This window comes from Rhinolophus sinicus, linkage group LG02, assembly GCF_036562045.2.
Source record: "Rhinolophus sinicus isolate RSC01 linkage group LG02, ASM3656204v1, whole genome shotgun sequence".
Lineage (NCBI taxonomy): Eukaryota > Metazoa > Chordata > Mammalia > Chiroptera > Rhinolophidae > Rhinolophus > Rhinolophus sinicus.
Window position 1 is genome coordinate 183,905,662 of NC_133752.1, and position 27,953 is coordinate 183,933,614.

Sequence of the window (27,953 nt, forward strand, 5' to 3'; positions counted from 1 at the left end):
GACTTGCACTGACAGTTTTCCTTATTAGGTTGCTGTAGCTTGCTGCGTACTCTCACTGGGAAATACAAGTCTACACAGAGAATTCCTGCAAAATGGTCACACAAGGATACAGCATAGACTGTGCTGTGTTTAAAAGAGTACAGTGTCCACAGAACAGCCCTCGGACAAACCCACAGAAGGCATCTTTCACACAAGTACGGAGCTGCCAGCATTTGCTGGGATAGCATCTGAAGTCTGTTTCTGTGGACACTGCATTTTCAAAAATCAATCCTAGAGGTTCTCAAATTGCTTTTCCAGTTGACTGATACACTCCTGGGTCCTGCGGGAGGAGCCCCAAAGGGGATTTGGAATAATATTACGAACATATTGGTAGATTCAAAATAAATCCTCACAGCTTAAAAAGGACTTGAAAATAGGTTCACTTTTTTTTTTTTTTTTTTTTTTTTTCAGGGACTAGATTTGCCACATCAGGGATATTTCTAATATTTGACATTATGGAAAATGTAAATGGCCAAGGACCATCAAATATCATTTAATAGATTATTAGGCATAGCAGTGATGACTTACAAGAATATGGGGTGGAACAAATATGACTAAATATAAAAGGAACAATAACTAAAGTTATATGCGGATGAATCCAGGAAACTGGTTGAAAAATTAGCGGTTTGTCAGTTGTGCATAATGACAAAAAAAAAGTATTGTATTTGTATTTTTTCCTTGAATTGATTATATTGACAAGAGTAGTTATTTTGGCATTTTGGTATTAGATGGTATTTCCAGCCTGAAAATGTCATATAAGCAGTTGAAAATGATTATATGGAAAATTTGGTGCTCTGTTGGCCGGGCTGGGCTGGAGTGAAGACAGAAAGGATGATAGTGACACAGCAAAAACATGCTAGACTTGAAATTTCACATCTGTCTTTGTGGTGCACGGATTTTTAGATTCAAACAGTACTTTTCACCTGTTTTTGCTAAGCGAGAGTCAAATTAGGGGAAAAGGTGGTCACTTGGTTAGTATCAGAAAAGTTGAGGCCACAAATCAGTGTGTACATAGAACAGGGTGTGACAAAGCCAATGGAGAGACTCCTACCCTGGATATCTCAGAACCTTAATTAATAATCTCTTTCCTAATAATAACAATTGAAGTAGTGATAATAAAAGTAATTATACAAATGTCAGGAACCACCCAAACAAGAGCTGATGTGAAGCCCAGGGCTGGACTCTACCAGTGTTTTCATCTAGTCATAAACTAAAAAGATGAAAAGAATAAATCAAGCCAATGTGATGAGTTTCCATTAAATTTATTAAATTTAAGAAACTGCCCTTTCTTCTGAGATATATTCATGTTATTGAATGAATTCCCTTGTAATGATATAATAGTGATGATTGATTTTTTTTAAAAACGTTTTTATTTTAGCCAAATAAAGATTTTGCCACTTTATGTCAATTTCTTGCAATTTGTACTTTTAGTTTTGGAAGTTTCACTGTTGGAGAAAACTAAAAGTTTAGGAACTGTTGAACGATAATGTTTAATCCTCAAATAGCAATATGAGGTAGATATTATTATTACCATTTTACAAAAGAGGAAACTGAGCTCCACAGAAGTTGTGTTAATTTGTCCAGAGCACCCAGCTGTGTCAGAGCCACAACACAAACCCACATTCACCTGATTTCAGTGCTCATGCTTCTGACCATTATCTTATACGTGTGGGAATTAGTTAGGGTCCAGTGAGGGGAACAGAAACCATTCTAGGTTATTTTAAACAGAGAGCATTTACTACAGGAGATGGCAGGGATGAGTAGCCAACTAAGAGAGGGGAGTCAACCCAGCAATTGACAACACCAGGACGTCACTACCTTCCTAGAGAGCCACAGGCAGGAGGTGGTGTTCCCATCTGACAGAAACCACCTGGATGGATCTAGGTCCGCTGCGGGGACAGGGTGCTGCTGCTCAGGGTGGGGGGGGGGGGCAGGGACTGTGGAGGAAGGAACTGCAATTATTGCTGAAGATGCTGCTTGAAGCAGAGAGAGAAAGGGTGGAAATACCCTGGCTTCTTCCTTCCTCTTGTCTTCGTCTTTTGTTAGTGCCTCCTATTAGCCAAACCTACCCAGGAACCAGAGAACACAGGGGCTGGGAAATGTAGTTCCTTGTCAAACAGAGCAATGAAGGGAATGTTGGGAAATGGGTGAGAGCAAACAGGCACACAACCAGTGCATTGTAGCATAAATATGTAAGAAATTATCTCACTGTGCCTTTTACTATGGCAGTGAAATCCCGAGATACCAGAGGAGCCTTTTCAATATTAACAGTCTAAGAGAATTTATTTCTCTGAGGGCAGGGGGATGGGAATGTTTCCATGTCTAAATGACCTTTAAAGCAGTGAGAGGCAGAAGAAATAAGTAGAGAAACTTAATCTTTGGGTAACCCTATCTTTAAGTATTTTCGGTTCTCTAAGAGTGGCTGAGTTAGAAACTCTGGGCCAAATAAGGTGGGAAAGCACAGTCCTGATTATCATTCTGTTACTGTTGTCTCCTTCCCTCTCTAGAGGAACAGTCTCTCTCTCTCTCTCTCTCTCTCTCTCTCTCTCCCCCCCCCCCCATCTCTCTCTCCCTACCTCCCTTTCTCCTCTCCCCTTTTCCTCTCCGGCTCTCTCTCCTGTTTTAGAGATTTGGAGTTGAAAATGAGAGTTCCTTCTTTGTGAGGTGGAATGATGGATTTAGCCACAGAGTTTATACAGAGAAGTAGCCATGAAGAGATTATGACACCCCCACCCCCAATTTCCATTTGGAGAGAGACCCCCACTGTTCCCTCTGGAGGAGGTTGGGAGCTAAGCAGGATCCACTGAGTTAAAGAAACAAAGTAGAGTTAGGAAATAATATGACAGTTACTCAATCTTTTGCTTTCCTGGTGGTACCCATTAAAAAGAGAAACCTCCCTTCTAGGCCACAATTCCTACCTCACTTGAAATCCAAGGTCAAATTTTACTTCTGATGTACTGCTGCAATTGTCTCCAATCCAATTTACATCTGTTTTTGTTTTTAGTGATTGCTTTATTCTTTTCAAAATCATCTCATCCCATCACAGAGTGAAGGAAAGAACATTTAGAAACCAGATGTTGTGTTAACCATAACCATTATTCTTTATTGGATCCCAGAGAAGTTTAATCTCTATTCATAAACAAGGCGGGGAAGACACCAGCTTTCAGCTCAACTTCACACTGTAAGACATTACACTGAGAAGAAGGCAAAGGCTCTGCCATCCACCTGTCATTATGACCCGGGCAGGATCATGACTGGTGGGAATACCCCAGTGGTCCTGCCCTGTCAGATCCAAAGCTCCTCTGTATAATAACTGTTTTATGATAGACCCTTAATGGCCCAGAGTGAAATTCATAGTGAATACTGACATACACAATTTTAACAAATATCAAAATGTTGCCTGAACTGCTATATAAAGGAGAACTAAGATGAAAACCATTTCTAGTGAAATAACGGGCATTATAAGACAGAAATGCTCAAGGCACAGCTCAATTAGAAAACAGAATGAAGGGGTCAGGTGTTTATACCTATGTGGAGAATCACGGAAGTGACTGCTGCCAGCAGACTGATATAGGTGGAAACTGGAGAGATTCAAACTGTGCAATTAGCCTTGCCATCAATGATGTTTTTTCTAAAACAGTCGACAACACTTGGTGAAGTTCCAAATGACATCAAGTACCACTTTGCCCTTGATTTACATGGCAATTCCATTCCTGAAAAATCCAGCTTATACTAAAATCATGCAAAAATGCTTCAAGTGTATAAGTAAATTGGAGTTATATTCTAGACTTAGGTGATTGTAAATATGTTTGTTATCAACATGAAATAGCTGGAGCTCTAACCCCTGCCCAATAAATGCCAATACCACCTCCTCAATCATTGTAGTTTCCGAATGCCATTTAGGGCCAGCATTGTACTCACTGGGAATCCCTAATGACCAAGGATTTTTGAAGGGCTGGGACATAGGAATATGGGCCTCATGAAACTCACTCTTTGAGTCTCCATTTTTGTCTGTGGAAGCCCTGATTCAACCATCTCCCATGAGATCGCACTGACTTTGATAAGCTTTCAAGACAACAATAGGTATATGGTTGCCAGAGCTTTGGGCACAATTTTTAATAATCATATTCTGAGTTTTACTTACATGGAAATGGTTTATTTCTGGACTGTAAGGTATGCTGAGATCGGCTTACCATTGGATGTCATGTATGTGAGGTGCAGGACTAATCAAGAAATGACACTGTAGTGTGAACGGGGAGGGGAATGGCAGTGGGGAAGCTTGAAAGCCCAGTTAGATAAGCTGGTTATTGAGCAGAAATGCTGATGTATCTTACTAATACCTTTTCAAAAACAGTTTATCATTCAAAGGTGCAGTTAGCTAGCTGTATTTCTGCCTGTAGCATGTGAACCCAAATTTGAATATATCAATCAGTAGATGAAACTGTTCTTGTGTCTGGATTGGGCCATGATTTGTGAAGTACTAGAAACACAGGTTTTGATATCCTTACAACCCAGATTCCAGCCCACCTTGCTTGTTTGTGACCTTCAATAGGTTAAATAATGTCTTTGAGCCTCATCATCTGTAAAATAGGGTTCATAATAGGATTTTTATAAGGACTAATGAGATAATTTAGGCAAACCTCTTGATGCAGTGATTGACCATGGTAAATGCTCAGCAAATATGAACGACCCTTGTTGGGCTGTGGTGGTAATTATCACCTCATAGAAGTCTCAGAGGAAGGAAAACATGTCCTTTTTAAAAAGAGGCTGTAATTTGACCTAGATGACCTTGAAGGAAGAGAGAATTCCTCTCAGGGACAGAATTGCTTTTTTGTTTAGGAAAAAACACCTCCTGGGCATATTCAGTAATAAAAGTTTTTTTGGGGGAGGCTTCTCCCACCTTCCTCCACCCCACTCCCACCCCTGGCGAAGCTGTGGTAGAGAAAGATTGTGCTGTACAAGAACATGCTAGAATTTTCTCGAACGTTCTTCCTAAGGAAGATAGGAAAGTTTGGGTAGGAAGTGATTCCTGGGAGAGTTTGCAGAAGAGAAGAAGGGATATGATAGGAGGACAGGAGGCAAATGAGCAGCCAGAAATTCCTCAGTGGAGTTTAGTAACAGTGTTGCTTGATATCGAGGCCGTGTTGCATCCTGTGCTCAACTGCCTCCCAGCTTCATCACTCACAGAACCTTGAGTGAGTGAATGGCTGTATCCAGATTAGCCTAGTGTGGCCCAAAGGGGACGGGGAAAATATATGGTTCAGGGTAGAGGGTGTGGAGAAGCAGTGCAGGCTGAAAGCTTAGAGCCACAGGAGGCAAGATGCTGAGCATACATGGGATGAGGAAACCCTGGGAATGTGAGTCCGAGGGAGAGCCAGGGAAATGTGGAGGGAGTGAAGCTGGGAGTGATGGCGAGTGGCACGCAGGAAAACAATAAGGAAACTTCAGTATTATTGTTAGTTCCTGAAAAAATCAAGCACAAAGCTCGTGAGCCTTTTTACATGTAACTAACTTTCCATGGAGGGTTTAAGAAAAAGAAAATGAAATCAGATGCTTTTCAACAAGAGGGAAATTACTCATCTTTCCACCTTGTCTTCTACAAATGCTGCCCTGAGTTTAATATACACTGAGTTAGGTAGTCAGTAAATAATCAGAAAGACTTATTGAGAGATCACAGTGTTATAAAATCTCTCGATATGAGTGTGTGTACTTGTATATCATGTACCCTATGTGACAGAAAATCTTTTCCCAAATGCTTCATGTCATGGATCATAACTCACTGTTGGGTTATATGAGTGGGGTCAGTTATTTAACCCTGCTTTATTGTTAATGAATATGTTATATAATTCATACATCTCTTACATAGTTTGTGCAACTTCTTTGAAACATATTTATTTTTAAATATAAGCTGTAAATTTTATAAGATATCTCCATTCTGGTGTATGATTGATTAGTTTTATTTTTTGGGTAACTTTTTATGTTTATTGGTAGCAATGACTTAATAAAAATGCTATGTAACAATAGAATACTTAAGGAATGACACATTACACCAACATTGTCCAAAAAGAGCTAATTAATCAAACATGATTAATTTTAATGTAATTACTAAAGAAAGATATATCATTTTATTATGACGCTCTAGCCATACATTTTCAAAATATGCTTATTAAACAGTAAATGTAAGATAATGATTCAGTTAGTTACATTTTTAGAAGTCATTAAGATTGATATTCCTCTGCCATAAATGAATAATAATTTCAAATACAATCAGAGTTAATTTAATAAAAAATATGCTGTTGAACTAAGACAGAGATAATGCATGACCAATCGTTATTTTCTGGTTTTAAAGTAGCAGGGAAAATTAATTCAGTGTCTGTAAGTTTATTTATCACACTTGGCCTGTAAGTGTGATAAAAACATATGAAGTAAAACACATGACGTAACCCCATTTCTCATATTTTATTAACTCTCTTAGCAAGAAGAGATCTGACATGGTATTTGGGCCCCTTATGTAAACTGAATACAAGCTGCATAATGTTTGAAAGTTTTTGATATTTTGAATAGACATTTTAATGTAACACAGACACAGATAAGAGATGTGAATAGATAGCTTGAGGTTTCAGAGTCCCTCCTGCAGTGTGTTTAGCAGCAGGTACAAGATAAATATCCAAACAAAATCAGATTAAGGGATTAACAGAAGTGGCTTTGCCATGAGTGGATGAGTGGGGCCAGTGGGTGGCCTGGAAGGAATTTGTATCCTGTTTTCATTTTCCCTATTTTTATGCCAGTGCATTTGGAGCAAAAGAAAGTGAGTAAGGTTTACTTTTAGGATACAGGTGGCCTGGGCAATTAAAAAAAGGGCAGATTCTAAGAATTAGGAAAGGACATTTTGAAGGTGATTCTGCAGGGGTTAAGTAGTAGAAACTAGCTCCATCTTAACTTACATTTCAACTGGGCAGTAACATTTGGACTTTTGTGTTCTCCTTTTTTAAATTAAGAAAAAAATTTTTTTTTCTTGAAAGACCTTATCGATGACAGTTGAAGAATGGGGAAAAGAGGGACCATGTTTAAGATCAATGTGTAATCATAAGTTAAGAAAGATATTGTGAAATATATGTTTTTAAAAAGGTCCCTTTAATTCTAGGGCTTCAGCTTGGTCGGCCCTTTATAAAATTTTGAGGCAGATACTAAATGAATAAGGACTGGGAGGAATAAAGTCAGTTTCAAAAATTTCCTGGGCCTCTGTCTTATGTATGAGAGGTTTCCTAAAAAAGGTATTTTCCAGAAAGGAATTGGTTATTTAAATTGATATCTTTATCTTGTACCATACGCACTTAAAGCTTCAGACAGGTTTCTCATCTCCTTTTTTCTCTTTTAAATAGAAATCACACAAAGAAGATAACTATGTATCAGTTTCTAATACCTAACAGGAGAGTCTTTTAGGATATTAAAATAGTGATAAGCAAATATGTACTATAGGAATAAACACTAGCGTTGAAAACAAACAAACAAACCAAAAACAAAGAACCAACAAAATTTTCTTCTTGTTTTTGCCCCCCTCCCCCCCACCCCAGATTCTGGACTTTATGATCATTGCAGGAGAGGGGCATAAAGAATCACAATTCTCCTTTTTAAATTTTTAAAAATAAATGATGCCATAATGATGCATAAGTCAGATTTATCTTTTGAAAACATTGATGGGAAAGCTCAGGTGATTTGAGTGGGAATGCTCTTTCTTGTGTAGAGAGCCAAACATGATCTGTCTCTAATAAATTAGTACAATCTTTTAAGATTAAAAATAGCAAAAACATTTTAAATAGTCTGATTCTAGTTTCAATAAGTCAAACATACATGTCTATCTAGCCTATAGTTTTAAAGAGTCTATGTGGGTTTAACTTATCATCCCTCATTCCAATATAAAAAAAGAAGAAAGAACCAAGTCATTTTTGAACACTAAGATATTCATAAAGACTGTATAAAGTAAAAAACAAAAACAAAAAAATCTTCACAGATTATTAGCCATCTCTTTCAACGATTTCTCATAAATTCTTCTCTTTCCTTATCAGTAGATAACCCCCATCTCATAAGGAAATACTTTCCAACACTTCGCAATGAGATCAGTGATTGCTTTTCATGGGAGCCATTGTTCTTTGAGATGTTTAAATGAAGGGAGACTATCTTTCATAAACTAGTAAATGCCAAAGATTTACTCAAGGGGGATGTGGCAGAAGCTATTTTTAGCAGGTGAGTCTATGCACTTTTTTGTCTTTGTTTTTATTTTTTCCACTTGCTGAATATCTGTTTTAGAGCAGAGAGCACACACACACTCAAAAAAAATCAATGAGTAACTTAATCATCTTACTTCTGCCATTTGCCTATACGGTCTTTAACCCCCTCTATTCATATTCCATGCTCTTGATCAAGGTGTTTAAACTGGGTAACAAATTGCTAATTTTAATGAGTTTGAGAGCCAACAAAATAATGGAGTCTTCTGCTTTTTAAAAAATTTCCATCTTCTGCCCCTGCACCCCCACATTCACAATTTGGTGAACAGTCCGCTACATGTGAGTGATAAAAAGTTGAAAGGGGGTGGTGACTCGACCTAATGCTACTTTATTAAGCCATCTACCTATAGAATTGTTGTTTTTATACTTTAAAAAAATATGTCTATGCTTTCTTTTTTTTTTCTTTTTTTCCTTTTTTTTTAGTCAAGTACTTTCTTAAAGAAACAATAGCACCACATTGGCATAGCTGGCCAAACAATAAATGGGAATGCAAAATGTGCTACATCTTCTATTTAAGCATTCTCCCAAGTGCATAAACTTGTAACAGAAACCCTGGAGCCATAGTACATGAGATGGTTTTATCTACATTTCGACATTCCCAGAAGAGGAAAGATTCTCAGGGAAGCCAGGCTCTTTTTTTTAAAAATAAGATTCTTCAGGGAAGTGATTCATTTGTTGTTGGTTTTTTTTCAGTATTCCATTGGATTCTAAGGATGAGTGTGTGTGTGTGTGTGTGTGTGTGTGTGTGTGTGTGTGTGTGTAAGGTGCATGTTGGGAGAGTATTTCTTTAGCTCTGTCTAGAAGAGTGGATTGTGATGGCAAGATACATTAGCTTTTTCAGTGGAGCTTCCTCGTCTTAAAATGTTCATATAATACCATTACACTATTTGGGAAAGTGGGAACAGAAATGTGACCTAGGTAATTCAGTATTGTCAATTAAATTGGAAATAAGCCTATAAGTTGGAAGCTCATTCTTACCAATATTTAAGGCTTATTTGTTATCTTGACATTGCCTTGTTGTAAAATTCTAAAGCAAAGCTTATAAAGTTTTGAATTGTGAAATTGTAGGTGCTTGCTTCTATTAATCCTGGGTCCTTCTGCTGTAGTATATGGGGATTAACTGACTTTCAGAGTTTACATCAAATTACCTTCTAGTTTTTATTTATTTGAAAATAAAACAGTGGGTTAGTATAATTAATTGATATTTAATTAGTTGATTTATGATATAGTTGGAGAGTATTATGTGTGGGAAAAGGTTAAGAAAGATAATATGTCTTCGTGTATTTAAGCTTTCCTCACTGGGGCATTTTTAAAGGCTGTGAGTAGAATTATTGAGTCAATCAAATAAGTCACACTCTTAGAGTTACCATATTCACCTAGGTCTGGAAACCCATCGGTTTGCAGAAGATTGCATGAGACGTGTTGCTGAGAGTCAGTAATTTTAAAAGGTATACACTAGGAACAAGAAATAAAAATCAGAAGTGCCATTTTGGAAAGAGGGTCCAGCACGTCACTCCACAGAACCCTTACATCTGGAAAACAGGTGAAGGGCAAAAATGACTTATTGTTTCTTTTACATCTGTCCACAGTGATCAGAACATTGCTCAGCATGCCAGAGGTACTCCACTCAAGTAACACTGTGGGCTGAGGGTAAAAATACTTTCTGGCTGAGCAGGGGCACCCACTAAATAGCCCTTTTGTTAGCATATGTTCCGAGATTCAGAAAGTCTTTTCTTTTCTTTTCTTTTTTTTTTTTTTCCTGGCCTCTGAGCCTTGAGATGAACCAATGGGATGAAAACTAAAGGTGTTATTTTTGTTTTCCATATACAGTTTCCATGACTGAAAGGAATGCAATATGCATGAAATAATCAAGTCTGGTTGCTTTTCACAAAAAAGTTTTAAGGCAGCTAAAAAGATCTGAATGGTGGATGGTTCATTGTTCTAATAAGAAAATATTGGTGCACAGACAAGAAACATTTCCTAGGCCAGCATGGGCCTGTCCTCACCATTGGATTTTCTTGATACCAATTTTCAGTTGAATGGATAAGTCGCACCCATAGAGGGCTAAGGGCCATTCTTCTAAGCAGACTGAGGGAAAATTTCTAGCTGTGAAGGAAATTTTTGCCTCTCAACTAGCAACTCTCATCAAGCATATTTTAACAAAAAATTAAAAAAAAGAAAAAAAAATATATATATACAGCCAAGGAGAAGAGCAAAATTTATGAAAGTAACTGCGACTTTTTATTAGATATCATTTCAACTTCGGAAACCTTCGGCCATTTTTTTTTAGATTCCACAAAGAGAAGGAATAACTTTTTCAAAATGAACAGAGTATCATTTATAATATTAAAAGAAATATTATTAGATTTCTAGTAACTGTCTGTGTGTGGGCGGGGAATGGGGGCGTTATCAGTAAGTGCTAACAAAGTCTAACAAATTGAGTAATCATTCTTGTATTAGTAGAAATCCTTTTGCTTTCCTCTCTTTTTCTTTTCCTTTCTCTCTTTCACTTTGCATTCATAAATCCAAATGGCAGAATTCAAAATGTAAATCAAATGCTTCTAACTTATTTTGAAAAGTGTTTTAAAAGAGATCAAGCTGTGAGCTTTTAACAACTAGTTAGCTGGATACTTAGATAGCTTCATTTACAATAATTGGCATGTTAGGGATATTTGGCTAATCAATTTTCTTAGTCTGCTATGAATGGGTTGTTTATAGAATTGCTTGCATCCCAGCAACTCAAGGGCTCTGACCTTGCATCCTCATAGCAACCAAGGATAAAAATCTGAAACTTTATCTTTTTAATCCTCATACCACCCCTGTGAGGTAGGTAGATGGCGTATTGCCCCCATTTTGCAGATGAGGAAACTGAGGCACAGAGAGGTGAAGTGACTTGCCCAAGGTCACAAAGTGGTGAGTCTGTGCCCAAGTTGGCAGATGTTTATTTCCTCAGTGAAAAAAAGAAACCAGGACTGTGAAATTCCTAGCCTTATGCTTTTTCCACTCCTCTCTGGACTCGTCAATCAAATTTGCTTCGGTGGACTTTGTATCTTAAGTTTCTCTTGGAAGGCATGCTTGGGGGAACTTGGCCTTCTTTCCCAAATGGATGGATTTTTAGTCCCCTTCCCCTCTGTCATCTTTGGCTCCAGGCTTCCTCTTTTGTTTTGCTTTCACCTTTTATCGTTTTGGCCAGACTCTTTCCTATAACAAACTACAAAATAGCACCATTGTTCTAAAAAACAGAGTTTTACATACTGTTTGATATATCCTGTATTGTTGATATGTGAAATTTATGTAGTGCTCTATATGGAAAAAAATTAAAAGGGAGAAGTTACTAATCAGGTTGCACACTAACTCATCATTTGAAGGAACTGTTGAGAGTTTGAGACTTTCTATGCTTAAAACATACACCTAAAAATGTTTGGCCTCAAAGTTGCAACTACTTGCATTTTTTTTTTTTTTTTTTTTTTTAGCAAGATGTGGAAAAATAAAGCTTTGTGTCTACAATAAATGCATTCAACTTACATTTGGTACAAACGCCACAGATGGAAACTTGTGGGTTAAAAATTGGTTTGCTACTTGACTGCTTGCTGCTGTTACTGAGGAGGCCAAATTCAGCAAATGTAAAGGTGATGGGGGTGGGGGCGGGTGGAGACAGACAAACAAGATTATCAGACACTGTAAAACAAACAACCTGTGTTGTGTAGAAAGAAGTGCAAATAAAAAAAAAAAATAAACCACTTAGACAAGGCTGCTGAATGAATGGCTCCAGCAGCCACGATTCAGAGACAAATTTAGTGCAACTGGATCTAGACAACACCCATGCATTTGTGGCTCTGAGAGGCAGGGACTAAGATATATATATATAGATATATATATATTTTCTCTATAGAACATTATTGATAAAGGATCAACAGCAATCTACCAACTCCAGGATCATTTTTGCAAGGTGCAAAGCTTTTAACAATCACTCCTAAAGACAATGTTGAAATGTTTACTTGTGTATTTCATTGGGAAGAATGCCCATCTTTTGAAATGTTATCAAACTTAATTTTTGGTAGGTCTTCTGGTGTTTAACAGGTAACTCGTGCAGAGCAAAGGATCCTGCCAGTGGCATGTCATTCTTCACCCTTCAGGAAGGTCTTCCTACATCCTGTAGTTCTTATTTCCTGCACTCCCTCTACTTGTGTTCTTCAAATGTACTTCCTAAAAAGAAGGGAGAAAAAGTGACATTAACATAGTGAAGTTTTATGTCCCCTACCCATCTGTTTCTAACATTGAGTCTCAACCTTTCCTATCTTATGCCTCACCAGTCAATCGAATAGAGAGTTGGGCCTTTAGTTTTTAATTTAGGCAAAGGTCACTCAAGCTACTTCTACGTGCCCCTGGTGGCATGGGGACCACAGATTGCTTTATAACCACATATAAATGTGTTGCTATTTATCTGCTACTATCACAGATTCATTGGTAGAATGGAGATCCTGAAATTCCAGTCTTCTGGCCTATAGCATCTTTTCTTAGTGAGAAACAAAAAAATCACATTTCTGGCATCATTCTCTGTTGTTTTATTGCATTTTGTTCCATTTTAATTTTTGTAAAACGAGGCTATTTCTTTTTCATTTTTTTTTCTTTTTCTCCTTTGGAGAAAGGGAGAGTTTTAGAAGTAGAAGACTGGGAAATTTTCTAGTTGATTTAGAATCTGTAAAATCACAGGCATACCGAGCTGGGCTCAAATCCTAGCTCTTCCACTTTCTAACTACATGAACTGGTGTAAGTGACAATCTCTTGAGTTTCAATTTCATCCATCCACTAGGATTATAATAGTTTTTGCCTTGGAAGATTGAGGATTGATTAAAGAAGTAGTTCATAAAAGCATTTATAATAGGTATGGCACATGGTAAGCACTATATAAGTATTACTATTATCATCATAATCATCATTATTATTATTATCATATTACTCTTCTTATTATCGGTTTTTCATTTTTGTTGGAAAGTAACCGTTCGTGGACCAAAAATCCCGGGTTCTGTTTTGCTGCTACCATTCGCTCATTAACAAGCAATGCTTTCATCCCAGGAATATTGAGTTTTGCTTAGAATAGAAGCCCTGTGATGGTAGGGACATTCTGTCTGTTCACTGTTACAGTGCTGTGTTTAGAACGGTGCCCAGGATTTTGCAGGTGCTCAATACATAGCTGTAGAATGAATTAAATGAATGAATGAATGAGCATAATGGAGCCTCTGGTAATGTGCAGAACCAAGTTATTATACTTTGCCTGTAATTATTATTTTATCCTTGAATATATTTAAATAACAAACTTTATTTAGACAAATAAGATGATATGAAATAAAATCCAGGAGGAAGTGGCCTTCACAGGCATAAACATAAGGTGTATCTTCTCTTGGTTTCACCTCGTCAGGAGGCTCTTGTAGCAGAACGTAATGGATAATTACTGGTACTGAACGAAGTTGAAGGATCCACAGTGGCCCTTTTTCCCAGAACATATTTCCACCAAGACCGAAAACAAGAGTTCTCGCCATTGTGGCTGGAATCTCCAAATTCTTTGTTCTGGCTATGATAATGACCACTCACCCAATCATTGTTAGGAGCTTAAAGATCATTGTAAGGGACCTTGAAGATCACTAGGAGAGGGTGAGAAGCTGGGGCAGAATCTGTTACTTACAAATCCCTGGAAATAATATTTATTGACTAAGGCCCATAATGATTTGGTAATTATCTTACACATACACACTTTTCAGCTCTACGTGGAACATTTGAGTTAATCACCAAGTCCTTTATAAGAGCCAGTTATTAATAGCAATTATAAGTTGATGGTCAATATCCTGCAGTGACTGAATAGAAGGAAGCTGGTATCATTGTGCAAACATGTTTATTAAAATATCTAGGTCAGTGGCCACTGATAAAAAGCTTATGGAAAGAAATTGGACAGATGGCTTTCAAGCCATCTATTTAAAATCCGGGCACTTCTCCCCAAATATCATACACCTTTTATCAAGTCCATTTAACATGCATTTGTTGCTGTATAAAGCATCTACTGATAAGCTATCAGTAAATTTGTGTTCTTAATCTTTCATCTTATTCTGCTTTTTAAAAAGACCTCTCCAGAAAAATGGAAGAAAGATATATGGGGCCAGAGAGTAGGATCATTTCAAACTCCTTGAAATATTTCTGTTCAATTCTCAGTAGACCCTGCTGATTAGGTATGAGGCTCATCAACACTCCGAAATAGCTGTTATTAAGGGCACCACGTCTCTACCAAACTACTGACCAAATTAATTCACAGGACTAAAAATAAGATAATTTGAGTTTTACCTTTTTTTTCTTTTGTTTAAAAGGCACACCAACATAGGAACAAAGATTTTTAAGACTATGGAAAATACCCCAACTAGGAAAATACTCAAGAATGAGACAGTAACATATTAAAAGAAAGCCATATAAGGTGTTTAATCTCTAGTCTTCCTCTCAAGCCAAATTAATTCCAGGTTCCAGAAAAAGAAATTCAGGTATCGTCTATGCCTCCCTCTGCAATTTCATGAGGGCTGTAGCAAAAAGAACGGAGGTTAGATTTGCCGACCATATAGGTCTTGTCCTTTTCCCCAACAGGGAGATTCTTTTTCTTTTGTCTCAAAGCTGAGGTGTAAAGTATAAAGTCTGAACATAGAGATCCGGCCTATTTCTTCTAGGTCTGTCTCGGCATCTCAGCAAAGCCATGGGCAGACACTCATTTGAGGAAAGCCGACGCTGCTCCAAGTAGCATGGTTCCCATGCACACACGCGTTCTGTGGAGGCCATTCAAAACCAGCTGGGATGTTGTCTGGTTTGCATTTGGCTCTCTTCCCAGGCATTCACATGTGACTTCTTTGTTGTAGACAATGACAGTGACAAAACAAAAGCACTCAGGGATTTGGTCTCAGTTGCATCTGTTGCTTTGCTCATTGTCTTAATTTAATTACGCTGGCCACCCTGGACAATAAGGAGCAAGTGGAGGCGTGTCAGAAGCAGCCATCAGAGCTGGCACTCACGTTCAGTGCACTTCTTGAAGGGTTATGAAACTGTCCCACATTCAGCCAAGCAAAAACTTTTCACTTCAACAGCTTGTCCAAGACAAACAAACCAGCTGAAGCTGTTTCTAGTATGCAACTAGACAGATTTTTGAAAGGAAAACAGTAGTGAGTAAATACTGTTTTCTATTGACACCGGGGAAGGTAAGATTATTTTTAAAATAATCTCTAGTTCACCAGGGTTGATTGAGGAAGTATTTCTCTGAAGAAAGGGTTAACCAACTCATCAGGGAGTAAGTCTGAGAAAGGCTTAATTTGCAGTATACATTATTACACATTGTGTATCATACACAGATATCTATGACGCCAGAACAGGCCCTGAATAGGTCATTTGCATCCTTCTATTATCTCTTGGGTCTCCTCCTAGCTCCTAGTATTCCAAAGGAAAGCTACCCGCAAACTTTTTTATCAAGAAGGTCACTGAGAGCTAATAACAATGGCAATAATAACAATCTTGATTAACGTTTGCAGACACTTCAGTTCACACAGTATTCTCACCAAATCCTCACAACCACCTCCTGAGATGATGTTATTTGCATCAGTCTCATTTATAGTTTGAGGCTTGTTAAGATTTACTAAGTTGCTTGAGGGCACATAGGAACAAATTGGTGGACCTAGAACTGATAAAATAATTTATGGTTTTAATGAAAGAATAACAACTCCATCATTTGCACATTTATAATGTGCTGGACACTATATTATATGTTAATTGAACATATTTTCTTATTTATTTCTGGTAGCTCTTTTGGAGATGGGTACGAGTATCCATTTTACCTTTAAGCAATATGAAGCTTATCAAAGCTAAACAACTTGCCTAATTTCTTTGCAGTAACCATGCGACTGTGGTTGGGATTTGTACCAGTTCCTTCTGATTCTGGGGCTCACCGCTTAGCTGCTCTGCCATACTGCCTCCCCAAGAGCTAAAACAAGATCTGATGCCTCAAAGTCCAAATCTCTCTCCAATAATCATACTTGAAAATGTCATGAGCTGCCCATGATCCCAGACAGTGGTAGATGCTGGTTTAGAGGGTAAGGCAAGACTCTAAACCAGGGGGGTACGTGCCTTCCCTTACCATGAGTGTGAGCTGACCCCCATTTGTATGGTTATTGATAGAGGATAATAGCACAGTCTTCAGTTAGCAAAAGCTAGCCCCGTGGATATTATAAACCCTTCTTTTCTCCCTGCCTATCTTTATGAGGTTTTGCCTGAGAGACAGAATCTAGAAGAAGGATGATAATAGGCTCTTTAAATTTCAGGGAGGAAGCAGTGATATTTCCAGTGGACTCTGTTTCCATCTCCACCCACTCCAAACAAGTTAAGTATTGTATGACATAAAGTCTAAGAAAATCCTGGCGCCCAATAACAAAATGCTGGGCAACTACTGTCAAGCAAGGACTATTAGCAGCTTATCGTACAGCATAAGGCCCTATTTTAACATTGACCTTCTCCCAAAAGAAGGGTAAAATGGGGGCGGGGGGGCAGGGAGGGGAAGAGCCGTGGATGATTGAAGAGATGACCCAGACGTCAGTTCTTTACTGTTAGAAAGGAAGTGTTCTGGCTATCTTGCTGGCTTGGCCTCGAGACACATGAAGTTGTGGAGGACAATTTAGATGTCTCAGTATCAACTTGGATATCACTTTACTTTGGGGAATCACAAGTTCAAATTCAGGAGTGTTAGGTTAGCCTTTCCTATCTGAGAGTCAAGCAGAATGAGTGTCCTGTGATTTACTCAGCATTTTGGGATGTGACTTTTAAAACCAAAGGTCAAGGTATACATTTCGAGAGACCTGTAGTCCTGGTGGACTGGCTGCTTCTTTAACAAAGAGTGAGCGATATGTAGACTAGACACAGTGTGGGCCTCCCCAGACTCTTGTTTTGTTTTCCCTGGAAAGTACCCCCTCCTATCTCCTATATGGTTATGGCCGTTCTTCCTAATATGACTCTCTCCTGTGGCCATAGTGGATTGGCCCAGGGTAGACCCTTCCTCCAAGCCCTAAGACTGAGTGTGGTGTGGATACCAAAGCAGACCCATTCCTGGGAAAGACAAAGCTCCTTTATTGGCCGGCTTTGGCAAAAGACCCCTCAGTGGCTTTGCTGAATTTTCCTTAGACTGTGCTGCAGTCCAGGATACTTCCACCCCACCTTCTCCCCTTTCTCCTTCACTCAGACTCACTTGCCTACGCTTCCCCGAGTCTCTTTATTTCCTTTCACACAGATACTTCTCCTAATAAAATCCTTCCTCATTTAACCTGGTCATCTGTTTTGATCCTAGCTCCCCACACAAGAATTGTGTGACCTTTGACAATTGCTATGCCGTTCTCTCCTCAGTTTCCTCTCCTGTCAAAGGAAATTGTGTAGTAAGAACACCCACCTCATAATCCTGTTATGACTGATGTGACCTCCCTAACCTAGACATATCTCTGGCATAGAGAGATATCTATAGCTGTATGCAAGACAGACTACTGTTTGAAGAGCCCTTGGTTTACATCCATTTTGGGAACTTGACTGTTACCAATGTCAGTGTGTTCTGGCTTCTGTGCTGTCAAGAATCCACTCTGGATCCACTTTTGTTAAAGCATTGATTCGCTGTAGATGAAATTATGCATGTTTTTTTTTTTTTTTTTTTTCCCCTCACTAAAAGGTAAGCTCTTTGAGGGCAGGTAGCATGGTTCCTTCACCTCTGTGTCTTCCCCTGAGGCATGGAGCTTCAAGCAAAGTAACAAACCAGGAAATGCTTGTTAAATTGATTTAACAATTGGTGAAATCGACTTCAGGTCAACAGCAAACCTTGCAGGGCTACCTACTTCCTGCTGGGTCCTATACAAGGACAAATAGCACAGAGCCACTTCCTGTCCTGGAACTCATAATTGGCATGTTGGGTACAGTAAATCTCAATGAAGAGATGCAGAAGTGAGAGAGCACAGTGCATGGTTAACACACTGAAGTCCATCTTGAGTTTGGATTCTAGTCTGGCCACTTGTTAGAGCAAGACCTTGGCAAGACATGTAGCCTTACTCAGCCCAAGTTTTCTAATCTGTACAATGGGGATAATTACCCTACAAGCTTAATGGTGAAGATTAAATGAGATGATTCACGATAGCCCTTAGTACAGGGCATACGCTTCTGCTATTGCCTTTTTTATTTTATTTATTTTTTTTTTATAGTTACTATGGTCAAAGCACATCATTTGCTAAGGTGCTGCCCTTTCTCTGCCCGGAGAAAGAGTAGCTACTTACTGGGTGCTCAGAACTCCCTTGAGTGCTGGGATACCAGATGTATAGCTCTTTTTTTCTAGTGACTGGTACATCCCTAAGAATTCCCAGGAATTAGGGAACTTGTACTTGTCCCATCATTAAAGCATGATTAGCTCAACCTAGCAATTTTCTTACTCTTCACAGGACACCATCTGACTCTTTTTCAAAGATTTCTGCCTGTGATGCAAGAAATCACTACCAAAATGGTTTAAAAGCCTGGAAAAAAAGAGAAGAAAAAAAAATGCTGAGGGGCATTTTCCCTGACTCGCAAGAGGTAGTTCTGTTGGCCTTTAATAGTGTTGAAGGACGTTGTAAAATACTTCAGGGTTCAGAGCTGCTTAGACTGTTGATTTTATGGGCCGTGTGTTTAGTTAGCTGTTTGTGTTTGTGTTACATTTTTAAATTAAAAAAGAAAAAGTTTAAGCACACTATCTTTCCGAGAGAGGGAGTTGATTTTGGAATTGCTGAAAGGTTCAAATGTTGTGGTATTTAAAAAGTGAAACACCAGATTCTAGCAATTTCATTGATATGTGCTAAAGATTCAGCACATTTTTACCTAAAAACTGGATTTGATTATTTTTTTCTCTTAAGCCGCCCAAATGCCGTATTTCATCTGATGTATAATTTACGTTAGAAATTTAAAGTAGCGTACGCAGTAGTAATTTTTATTAAAAAGTTCTGGGGAGCTGTGAGGCCCAGAGTTTTTACCTTTGGGTGTCATTTCAACACAATAGTGACAAGTTGACAGGATTAGTAGGAAAGGGTGTTGCCCTCTTCCACTCATTGTTTGTGTGTGTGACAAATCTGGGCAGAACATTCAAATACTGTGTTCTAAATTTTCCTCCTCACTGAATTGAGCAAAATTTTGGAAGTTCTGGACTTTGAGGATGAACAAAATAGCCCAATGACAAGTTAAGGTGATTTGCATCTGTTTGAGGTTGATGGGAGCCTTCAGCACATAAAAGTAAACATGCATGGAGCCAGCCAGTGCTTTTCCAAGACAGAAAATGGCGCAAGAACAATTTATGGGTGTATACCGTTTTAAAGAATCAGAATTGTTGAATTGTTCCAAAAGGATTACCAACATCCTAGTGTTCTTTCGAAGAAGGAGATAAATATCATTATTTACCCGAGAGACAAACCAGAGCATCCAATAGTGGCCTAAGTCAACCACAACTTACAAAACAAGAATAACGCTATATATTGATTGAGCCCCTTACACTTTTTATATTTTCTAGTCCTATAATGCTTCATGAATTATTCAAGCATACCACACTCACATCATGACATCAATATTGCCTGTTCCCAAATCTACAATTGCCAGCCGATTAGGAATCCTTACCCAACCTTCAACTTGCCATGGTCTTGCTCTAATTGTTTGGAATTATTGTCTTGCCATCATTGTTATCTACGGCTATGAAATTAGCATGTCATATTTTCATAGATGGCGGGGCTGGTTGGTCTTTGATTAGCTGACCTCTTAGAATTGGCCAGACAGAAAGCCTCATGTGAACATATATATATTTTGCACAGAATTTTGTAAAAACTTGGCATATGAAGCCCAGTTTGGCAGCCTGGGCCATTTGGCCAGTTTGGGTTTGATCTAAAATCTCTTAGTCTCTCATTGGGAACTTTGGAGGTATTTTCCCAGAGAGAAGAGTTGCCATCATGCTCAGCCTTTCATAGGTGTTACTCGTAACATCTCACCTTCCAGTAGAAATTCTGACACTGCCACTTAGAGGAGCCAAGGCGGACAGCATAAACCACTGCCACCTTTTCTCCAGAGTGACAGTGACCCCTTCCTACTTAAGTAAGTGTATGTTCCTTTATCCGATCCAATGTGAACACAAGTATATGTCAGAATGAATAGAGAAAGTTAGAGGTGTATGGTTACAGAAGGGGAAAGTGATAGAAAAGACATTTGATAGTTTTTGCTAATAATCTCACTCTCTAATAGAAGTAGAGGCAGGGGATGCTAGAAAGGATACTGGCTGGATATACTGACCTTTGTTTGTACTGGGTCAAGAATCAGACCTGAAAGTTTCTAAAGTTGCAAATTGGTTCTCTGTGAAAGTTACTGGTTTCTGATCTACAGGGCCATTCTCCATAGATTAGATTGGAAGTGGGCCAAGTCTCTGGATTCTTAGAAGATACAGTAAAAAGAAAACCAACTTCTTTTTGCACCTTCAATAATGTTCCCTCTATTTCATGAATAACATTTAATTTAGGACTAAAACCTGGGCCTTATCAGAAGACAAAGGAATCACACATTCTCCTAAATGATGATTAGTTTTTAAGGAGGAATTTACCTTCACTGAAAGGAAAGCCTGGAAACTGGTTTTACCCATAATTTTGGAATGTGATTCACCCCATATTCCTAGTGGATGTGAAAAACATAAAAACTACCAAAAAACTCACACACACACACACACACACACACACACACACACACACAGTAAAGAAGAGAAAATAATCCCCCTACACCCCCCATCCCTGCCAAATTATTTGCTGTGGTTAATTACAGATTTTAAATTACCATCAAGGGCATTTAGAATTAAAATTAGATGTACTTTTAGCATTCTTATTTCTATCAAATGTCCACTTTTTCAAATGAGTTAGTTTTCTGACCAATGGGTCTTAAAACTATAACCACATTAAAAATAAGGATGGGAATTTTCCAAAATGTTTTCTAGCTCTCGTGACTTACCTAACAATAATCCATCAAAGCTATAGTTGAGTTCCTACCTGCTATGGGGAGAACTCTCTTAGCTGCTCTCTAGAGGTACCAAACATAGATTCATGGCCCCATTGTCCTACCTCTCTAATTTCCCTGTTCTCAATTTCTATTTCTCTCTTGGTTTAAATGTAAGTCTTTGTTTCTAAATCATCTCTTGGTTGCTGGACAAAAATGAGGCAGCACTAAAGGCATTAAAAGAGTCCCACTGAAAAAGAACCCCAAATATGTGGGCCTCAGACAAAGGTGCTCAGATTTTAATTTGGCCCTTGAGGATGGGGAAGCTGATTTTGACCTTGCAGGTCTTGAAGTTCTGTGGCCACTGGAGAACCTTGGCTAACCACACCTGCTCCTTCTTTAAAAGTGGACTTATCTTGCTTAGGTCAATAAATATTGTCACTGATTTTGAAAGGAATCAGTAGCTGGTGAGCATACAACCTAGAGAATTCTATAGTCGATATTCCAAACCTCACAGAGAGCATTCTGCTTCATCTAAAATGATTTATCTTTTCCTTGCTCCCAAAGACTTCTATTTTAACTTCAGACTATCAGCTTTGCCCTTGGACTGAAAGTCAACTCCCTGTTATCTAGTAAATATTGCAAATAGCCCTATCCCCTTCCTATAGGGAAGTAAAGAGAATAAACTTCATTTCCCACTATGGATGCTAATGGACTTGAGAAACTGCAAAATGTGTTACTTAAGAAAACATTGTTTCTTGTTGGCAGTTAGTGGGAGGGAGGTGGTCAGAGGATGGAGGGGAGGGAAGGGAAAAGAGGGGAGAGGCTCTTAGCAAGCTAATTTCTCTGCCTCCGTTTCCACCCTTACATCCTAACAGCACTCACATTAGAAGCTGTATGAGGTTTTGTTTGTTTTCAAGAGATGTTTGAAAGAAGATCAAATGCTTGTGAAAGGCACTGGATCGGCAGCCCTAGAAACTGAAATGTCCCGGAAGCTGTGTGAGCCCGGAAATATCCCACATTTCTATTTATTTTGGCAATTTTACTTAAAACTAGTAAGAGCTGGAGTTCATGCTACAATTACATTTTCCTCAGGCACCATGAAATGAAAACACATATTACGTTTGATTTTAACTGGTTGAGAGAAATGGTGGTTTTCTGTAAGTTCATTCTATGACCTAAAAATAAAAGTCGAGGGTTCCTCACATAGGACAGCCACGCTTCCTTTTAAGTTGCAATTATGTGTAGAACTGGAGTTCTCAGGTTGGAAGGGGTCTTAGGTTCCTGAGTCCTCTCTTCCCATCATTTGCTTGAAACCCACTATTGTGTCACTGAAGTGTTGGCAAGCTTGGGCTTGAACTTTTGGGTGATACAAGACCTACTTCCACTTGAGGAGAACTACTTCTTTTTCAGATGGCTCTAATCTTCAGAACTAAGGAAAATAATGTTAACTAAAACTTTAATAGTGCTTGCTATGTACCAGGCACCAATATACACGCTATAATATATATTTGTACACACACACACGCAATCTCACATCATCACAACTGTATGAGGTAGATTCAATTATCATCCGCACTTGACAGATGAGGAAACTGGGCCACAGGTAAATTACATGATATGCCCAAGGTCATACCACTAGTAAGTGAGAGAGATGTAATTTGAACCTAGGCAGTCTTTTTCTAGAGTCTGTGCTCTTAACCCACCATTACAGCCTCTCTAATCTTTATAATTCTCCCTCATGCCTAGTACAGAGGTTTGCACATTGTAGGTGCCCAATAAAAATATATATATTTCAATAATTATTTCAGGATCATGATTCTTTACATATTCCCATTAGTTTTACACACAAACATCAATTTGCCCTAAGAGAAACAATTGAAAGAGTAGAATTTTAAATGATTAATCCTCTGCCTACTTCAAGAAAGCGTAAATGAGGGTAAATGGGATCAAATACATGGTGATGGAAGGAGAACTGACTCTTGGTGGTGAACATACAACGTGATATATAGATGATGTATTATAGAAATATACATCTGAATCCTATGTAACTTTACTAACCATTGTCACCCCAATAAACTTTAATTAAAACAAAAAAAGAAAGGAAAGCATTGAGGGCACTCATAGGTAAATTCCATGTTTCCCCCAAAATAAGACCTGGTCTTATATTAATTTTTGTTCCAAAAGACACATTAGGGCTCAGGTTCAGGGGATGTCATCCTGAAAAATCATGCTAGGGCTTATTTTCTGGTTAGGTCTTATTTTCAGAGAAATTTTCAGAGAAACACAGTCACGTTCACTATAAGATCCTCAGGCAGTTTCCACCTTTAGCAGTAGGTCTTTGAATGATTTCAACTTAGGCTAGAGAAGGAAATTCCAAACACTCAACACTTGTGTAACCCAACCCCTTTACTGTTCTTTTTTAACTCTCTGCTTGTCTCACTATCCTATGCAAGGATGAGAGCAATCGTGGCATCTGAGAAGTGCTATGTATTTTTATATCTGTCTTTCTACCACTATTCACCTGTTTATATCAACAATTTGTCCAGGCAGCCAGCATTACGTGCTGTGTATCATTGGGTGCTTAGTATTGATACTAGAAAGAGGAGAGGGAAAGACAATAACAGATTCTTCCGGTTTGTGTCATTCATACTATTTAGGAATCACATGGAGGCATTCAAAATGACTGCTTTAGAGTTGATAAAAATCCATTCCTAAAAGAAGTGGGTTTTAGCCCATAGTCTTGGATTTAAGTATTTTTTAACCAGCAAGTTCTATTGCTTTTATTTTTCTTTGAAAGTCTTTGTCTTACTTCTTGAATGAACTTCCTCATCGGTTATAGTTACAGGTTATCCAAAGCCTTGTGTCATTTTTTTCAGTCATTGATGAAAGAGGGAAGAGATAATCTTCTAAGGAACCTTTCCTTAGGTTCATGAACTGTTCATTCTTCTGCTGAACTTGGTCCTTTGAAGAGCCATCTGTGTTTGTTGGCTGCTCTCAGGTGGTTGTCGCAGTAGGTATTGGGCTGTGCCTGAGGCCAGTTCTAAAGCATGGGTATCTTTGTGGAAGAACTCTGTATCTCCTGAATAAGGTGGCTAGCCAGGTGGGCTCAGACACCAGCCTGGCTTTTGTCTGCTCTGATAAGCCAGGCTCCACTGTGCAACCACACCAGCAATGGCTAGGTTCCCACCTGGGGTGTCTCCATGCTTCTGTTGGGACCTTTTCCTTCTTGAGCATAGCCACATATTATATGTCCTGGGTTTTTAGTGAACCATGGAGGAAGGATAACCCTGAAGTAGAAAACATGTCAGGGGCATGAAAGGCCAGGAAGAATGGGGGGTTCTTTATACCACAACATCTTCAAAGTAGGCTCCTTGGATGAAATGCTTTCCTTTTTGGTTTAGTCTTCTTCTTAACCCAAATGTCATCATTTGTTTGGCCGAGCACTTACCCTCTCTAAGCTGTGATGATTCATAATTTGGATAATCTTGAGACTGTTTGCTTCATTATCTATGAAGACCTGCTCCTACTGTTTAAATTAAGGAAGGTGAAGGAAATGATCTCTAAGACCTATATTCTGTGATTTTACTTAGCTTTTCTTTACCCACAGGAAAACCCAGCATCCTTACTCTCATTCACTCCCTTCCTTCTGGTGGAAATACATTAAATTAGTGGGAGACTTCATGTGGCCACTTCTGCCCCATATTTTCCCTGTGGAGTTCTTATTAGTCCATGTTGATTATGTGTGCTCTGTGCTGGCCAGAAGGAGGTCAGCTTAGAACTCACACACTTTCTTACCCATTTCTGATCTCAGTATCCTTATTTTTAAAAAGAAGTGATTGAACCCAATGATTTCTGAGGCCTTTTGCACCACTAACATAATGCAGTCTTAGTATGTCCATGGAACAGAAACCCATAGGTTTTCAGATGTAAAAATGTATATGTGTGTGTGTGTGTGTGTGTGTGAAAGACAGAGAGAGAGAGAGAGAGAGAGAGAGAGAGAGAGAGAGAGAGAGAGATAATTTTATAGGAAATGGAATCAGAAGGCAGTAGTCAGACATCAGAAGTCTTCTGTCGTGGGATTTGTGCCTCCCACCCCGAAATTCATACGTTGCAGTCCTAACCCCCTGTGTCTCAAAATGTCACTGTATTTGCAGATGAAGTCTTCACACCAGATATTAAATTAAAATGAGGTCTTCATGGTGAATTCTAATCCAATGTGACTGGTGTCCTTTTAAGAAGAGGAACTTTGGGCACAGAGATATGTACAGAGGGAAGATGATGTGAAGATGCAGTGAGAAAAAGGCCAATTACAAGCCAAAAAGGGGCCTGGAACAGATCCTTCCGTTGTAGTTCACAGAAGGAATGGACCCTGCCAACATCTTGGATGTCTAGCCTCCAGAAGTATGTGAAAATAAATTTCTATTGGTTCAGCCACCTAGTCTGTGGTGCTTTGCTATGGCAGCCCTAGCAAACTGATACATCTTTTATATCTGATTCCAAAGTTCAAAAAAAAAAAGAAAAAAATCCCAAAGTTCAGTGACCGCCTCTCAGATGTTACCTCACAGGCCTCACAGGCCTTTAGGCAAATACTGGATGCCCTTTGGCCTGAACCTGGACTTGACTAAGAAATGCAGCTTCTAATGACACTGTGGGAAAGGAAATCTGGGAGCTTCTATAACACAATTCCATCTTGCTGAGAATTTTTGGCTAATATTTAACTCTGGACATATACAGACATGAGCAATTCTTCTGTAATAGATTCACACAAAATTTTAAAATGCATCTAAAAGCCTTAATTTTTTAATCTTAATTATTTTATTTAATTGTGTTTTTTGGAGGGGAGGGAAATGTTGTGGCTTATTTGCCTCTTTTATAATTTTTGTTCTTTTTTCATTCTTGTCACTGTCTCTCTGTGGACTTTCTTGGGCATTAGTTTTCTTCTCCATTTTCTCCATGTTTATTAGCCACATCCTACAACAGGTTCCTTCTCTTCCTTCCGTCACATGCATAGCTAGCTCCACTGAGGCTACTGTTCTTCATTTCCTCTATAGCATTTCCCACTTTTCTTTATCGCTGTCTGCTTCTCTCTCATCGTCCTTGCCTCTGTCTGCTTTTCTCCTCCATTTTCCTTTTTTGTCTCTTTGTTCAGTTTCTAGCTCCAGTCTCCCTCCTCTGCTCTTTCTTCTTTCCTTTCATCTGCTGACTGGCTTCCGTCCCCTCCTTCTGTTCCCCTCCTGGGCGTTTCTTTGGCCCACCTTTCCTTCTCCTCTGAGACTTCGTTTTCTTGTTGGTAGATGGGGGCTGATACTGTAAACATCACAAAAATAATGGCATTGAGCACATGCAGTTCCCTCGGTGTCCCGGAAGGCAGAGCCTTTGAGTCAGCCCAGGATGCCCGGGCTCCATAGGGTGCAGGAGACAGCACTGGTGCTGGACAGGCGTCTAGACCTCAGTCACAAGACCCGACCTTCCAGAACTCGGGGACTCATCTCTGACCCCCACCCTCTTCCCAACCAGAAATTGAGAGGCACTGGTCACCTGGGAAGAAAAGCAATTAACTTGCCTTCACCATCCCCAGCACAACTTCCAGTCACATTTGCCTAACAGGAACTTCTGTGGTGCTTGCCCCCTGACCGTTGGCTGCTATGTTCTCTGTACACCAGGTTGTTCCCAGTCCCTTTCCATCACTCAAGGTGGCTCCCTGGGTCACATCTCTGCTCAGCACCCTGGTCCTCCTCCAGCCTCAGCTGCAGGTTTGGATCAGGAAGCAGCAAAGGTGTCATTGTGAACTTCTTGGGCTTTCTGCACGACGCTGGTTTGGGTTCCAAAGATTAAAACCATAGGGTCTTTTTTGCTTTTGTTTTTTCCCCAACAGAGTCCCCAAGGAGACCTAAACGAGAGCTTTTACTTCCCTTACTCAACCTCCCTTGATTTCTTTTCCTCCTTCACCTTCTCTTCAGCTCTTATTCTTTCTACTTAATGACTAAAATTTTAGTTAATTACTTATATTCCTGTGTGCACTCATTCATTCACTCATTCAACAAAAATTTGTCAAGTGACTAATGTGCATCAGATGACTCACGTACTTTTGATGGCATACCTCTCAGGTTTGTTTCAAGTTTAGCTTTTAGAAAAAGACACCTGCAGATTTTGATCATTAGGAATTTGTAGGGATTTGAGCCAAACAGAAATTTCTATTTTAAATGTTTTTTTCTTTAATTACATTTGCCACTGAATGTGAATTTCAAATAGTTCCCATTTCAGACTTTTTTGTTTGTTTGTTTTTGTTTTTTTGCACTTTTGCAGAATACCAGGACTTGAAAAGTTACAGGCTTTGTTCTTAATTACAATTATGACAGACGTTAACACTTGTCCAACAGTTGTTTTGTACATGAAAAGCATTGTATGTGCATTCACTTACTTAATTCTTACAAATCCAATGAGGTACCTATTACCATCATCCCAGTTTTATAGATGAAACTAAAGCTTGCAGAGGTTACATGATTTTGCTAAGTTCTCTCCGCTAGTGATTGGCAGACATGGGACTTGAGTTTTATCTAATCCCAAAGCCGATGTTTAGTCACTGTTCTCCACCAT

General features: G+C 38.9%; 1 protein-coding gene across 6 annotated transcripts in view; it reads right to left on the reverse strand.

The window, feature by feature from the left end:
• Window positions 1-6,094: 6,094 nt before the first annotated feature.
• Window positions 6,095-27,953, reverse strand: part of IGF1 (insulin like growth factor 1) — a 76,236-nt gene continuing 54,377 nt past the window's right edge. For 2 of the 6 annotated variants that reach the window (XM_019732186.2, XM_019732187.2), the window contains exon 4: window positions 6,095-12,530. In XM_019732186.2, the coding sequence (XP_019587745.1) occupies window positions 12,471-12,530 (60 nt within the window). In that variant the 3' untranslated portion in view covers window positions 6,095-12,470. Of the gene's footprint in view, window positions 12,531-26,148; window positions 26,664-27,953 lie in introns of those variants that run through there. The other 4 variants (XM_019732182.2, XM_019732183.2, XM_074326223.1 and 1 more) reach the window with 3 other exon arrangements.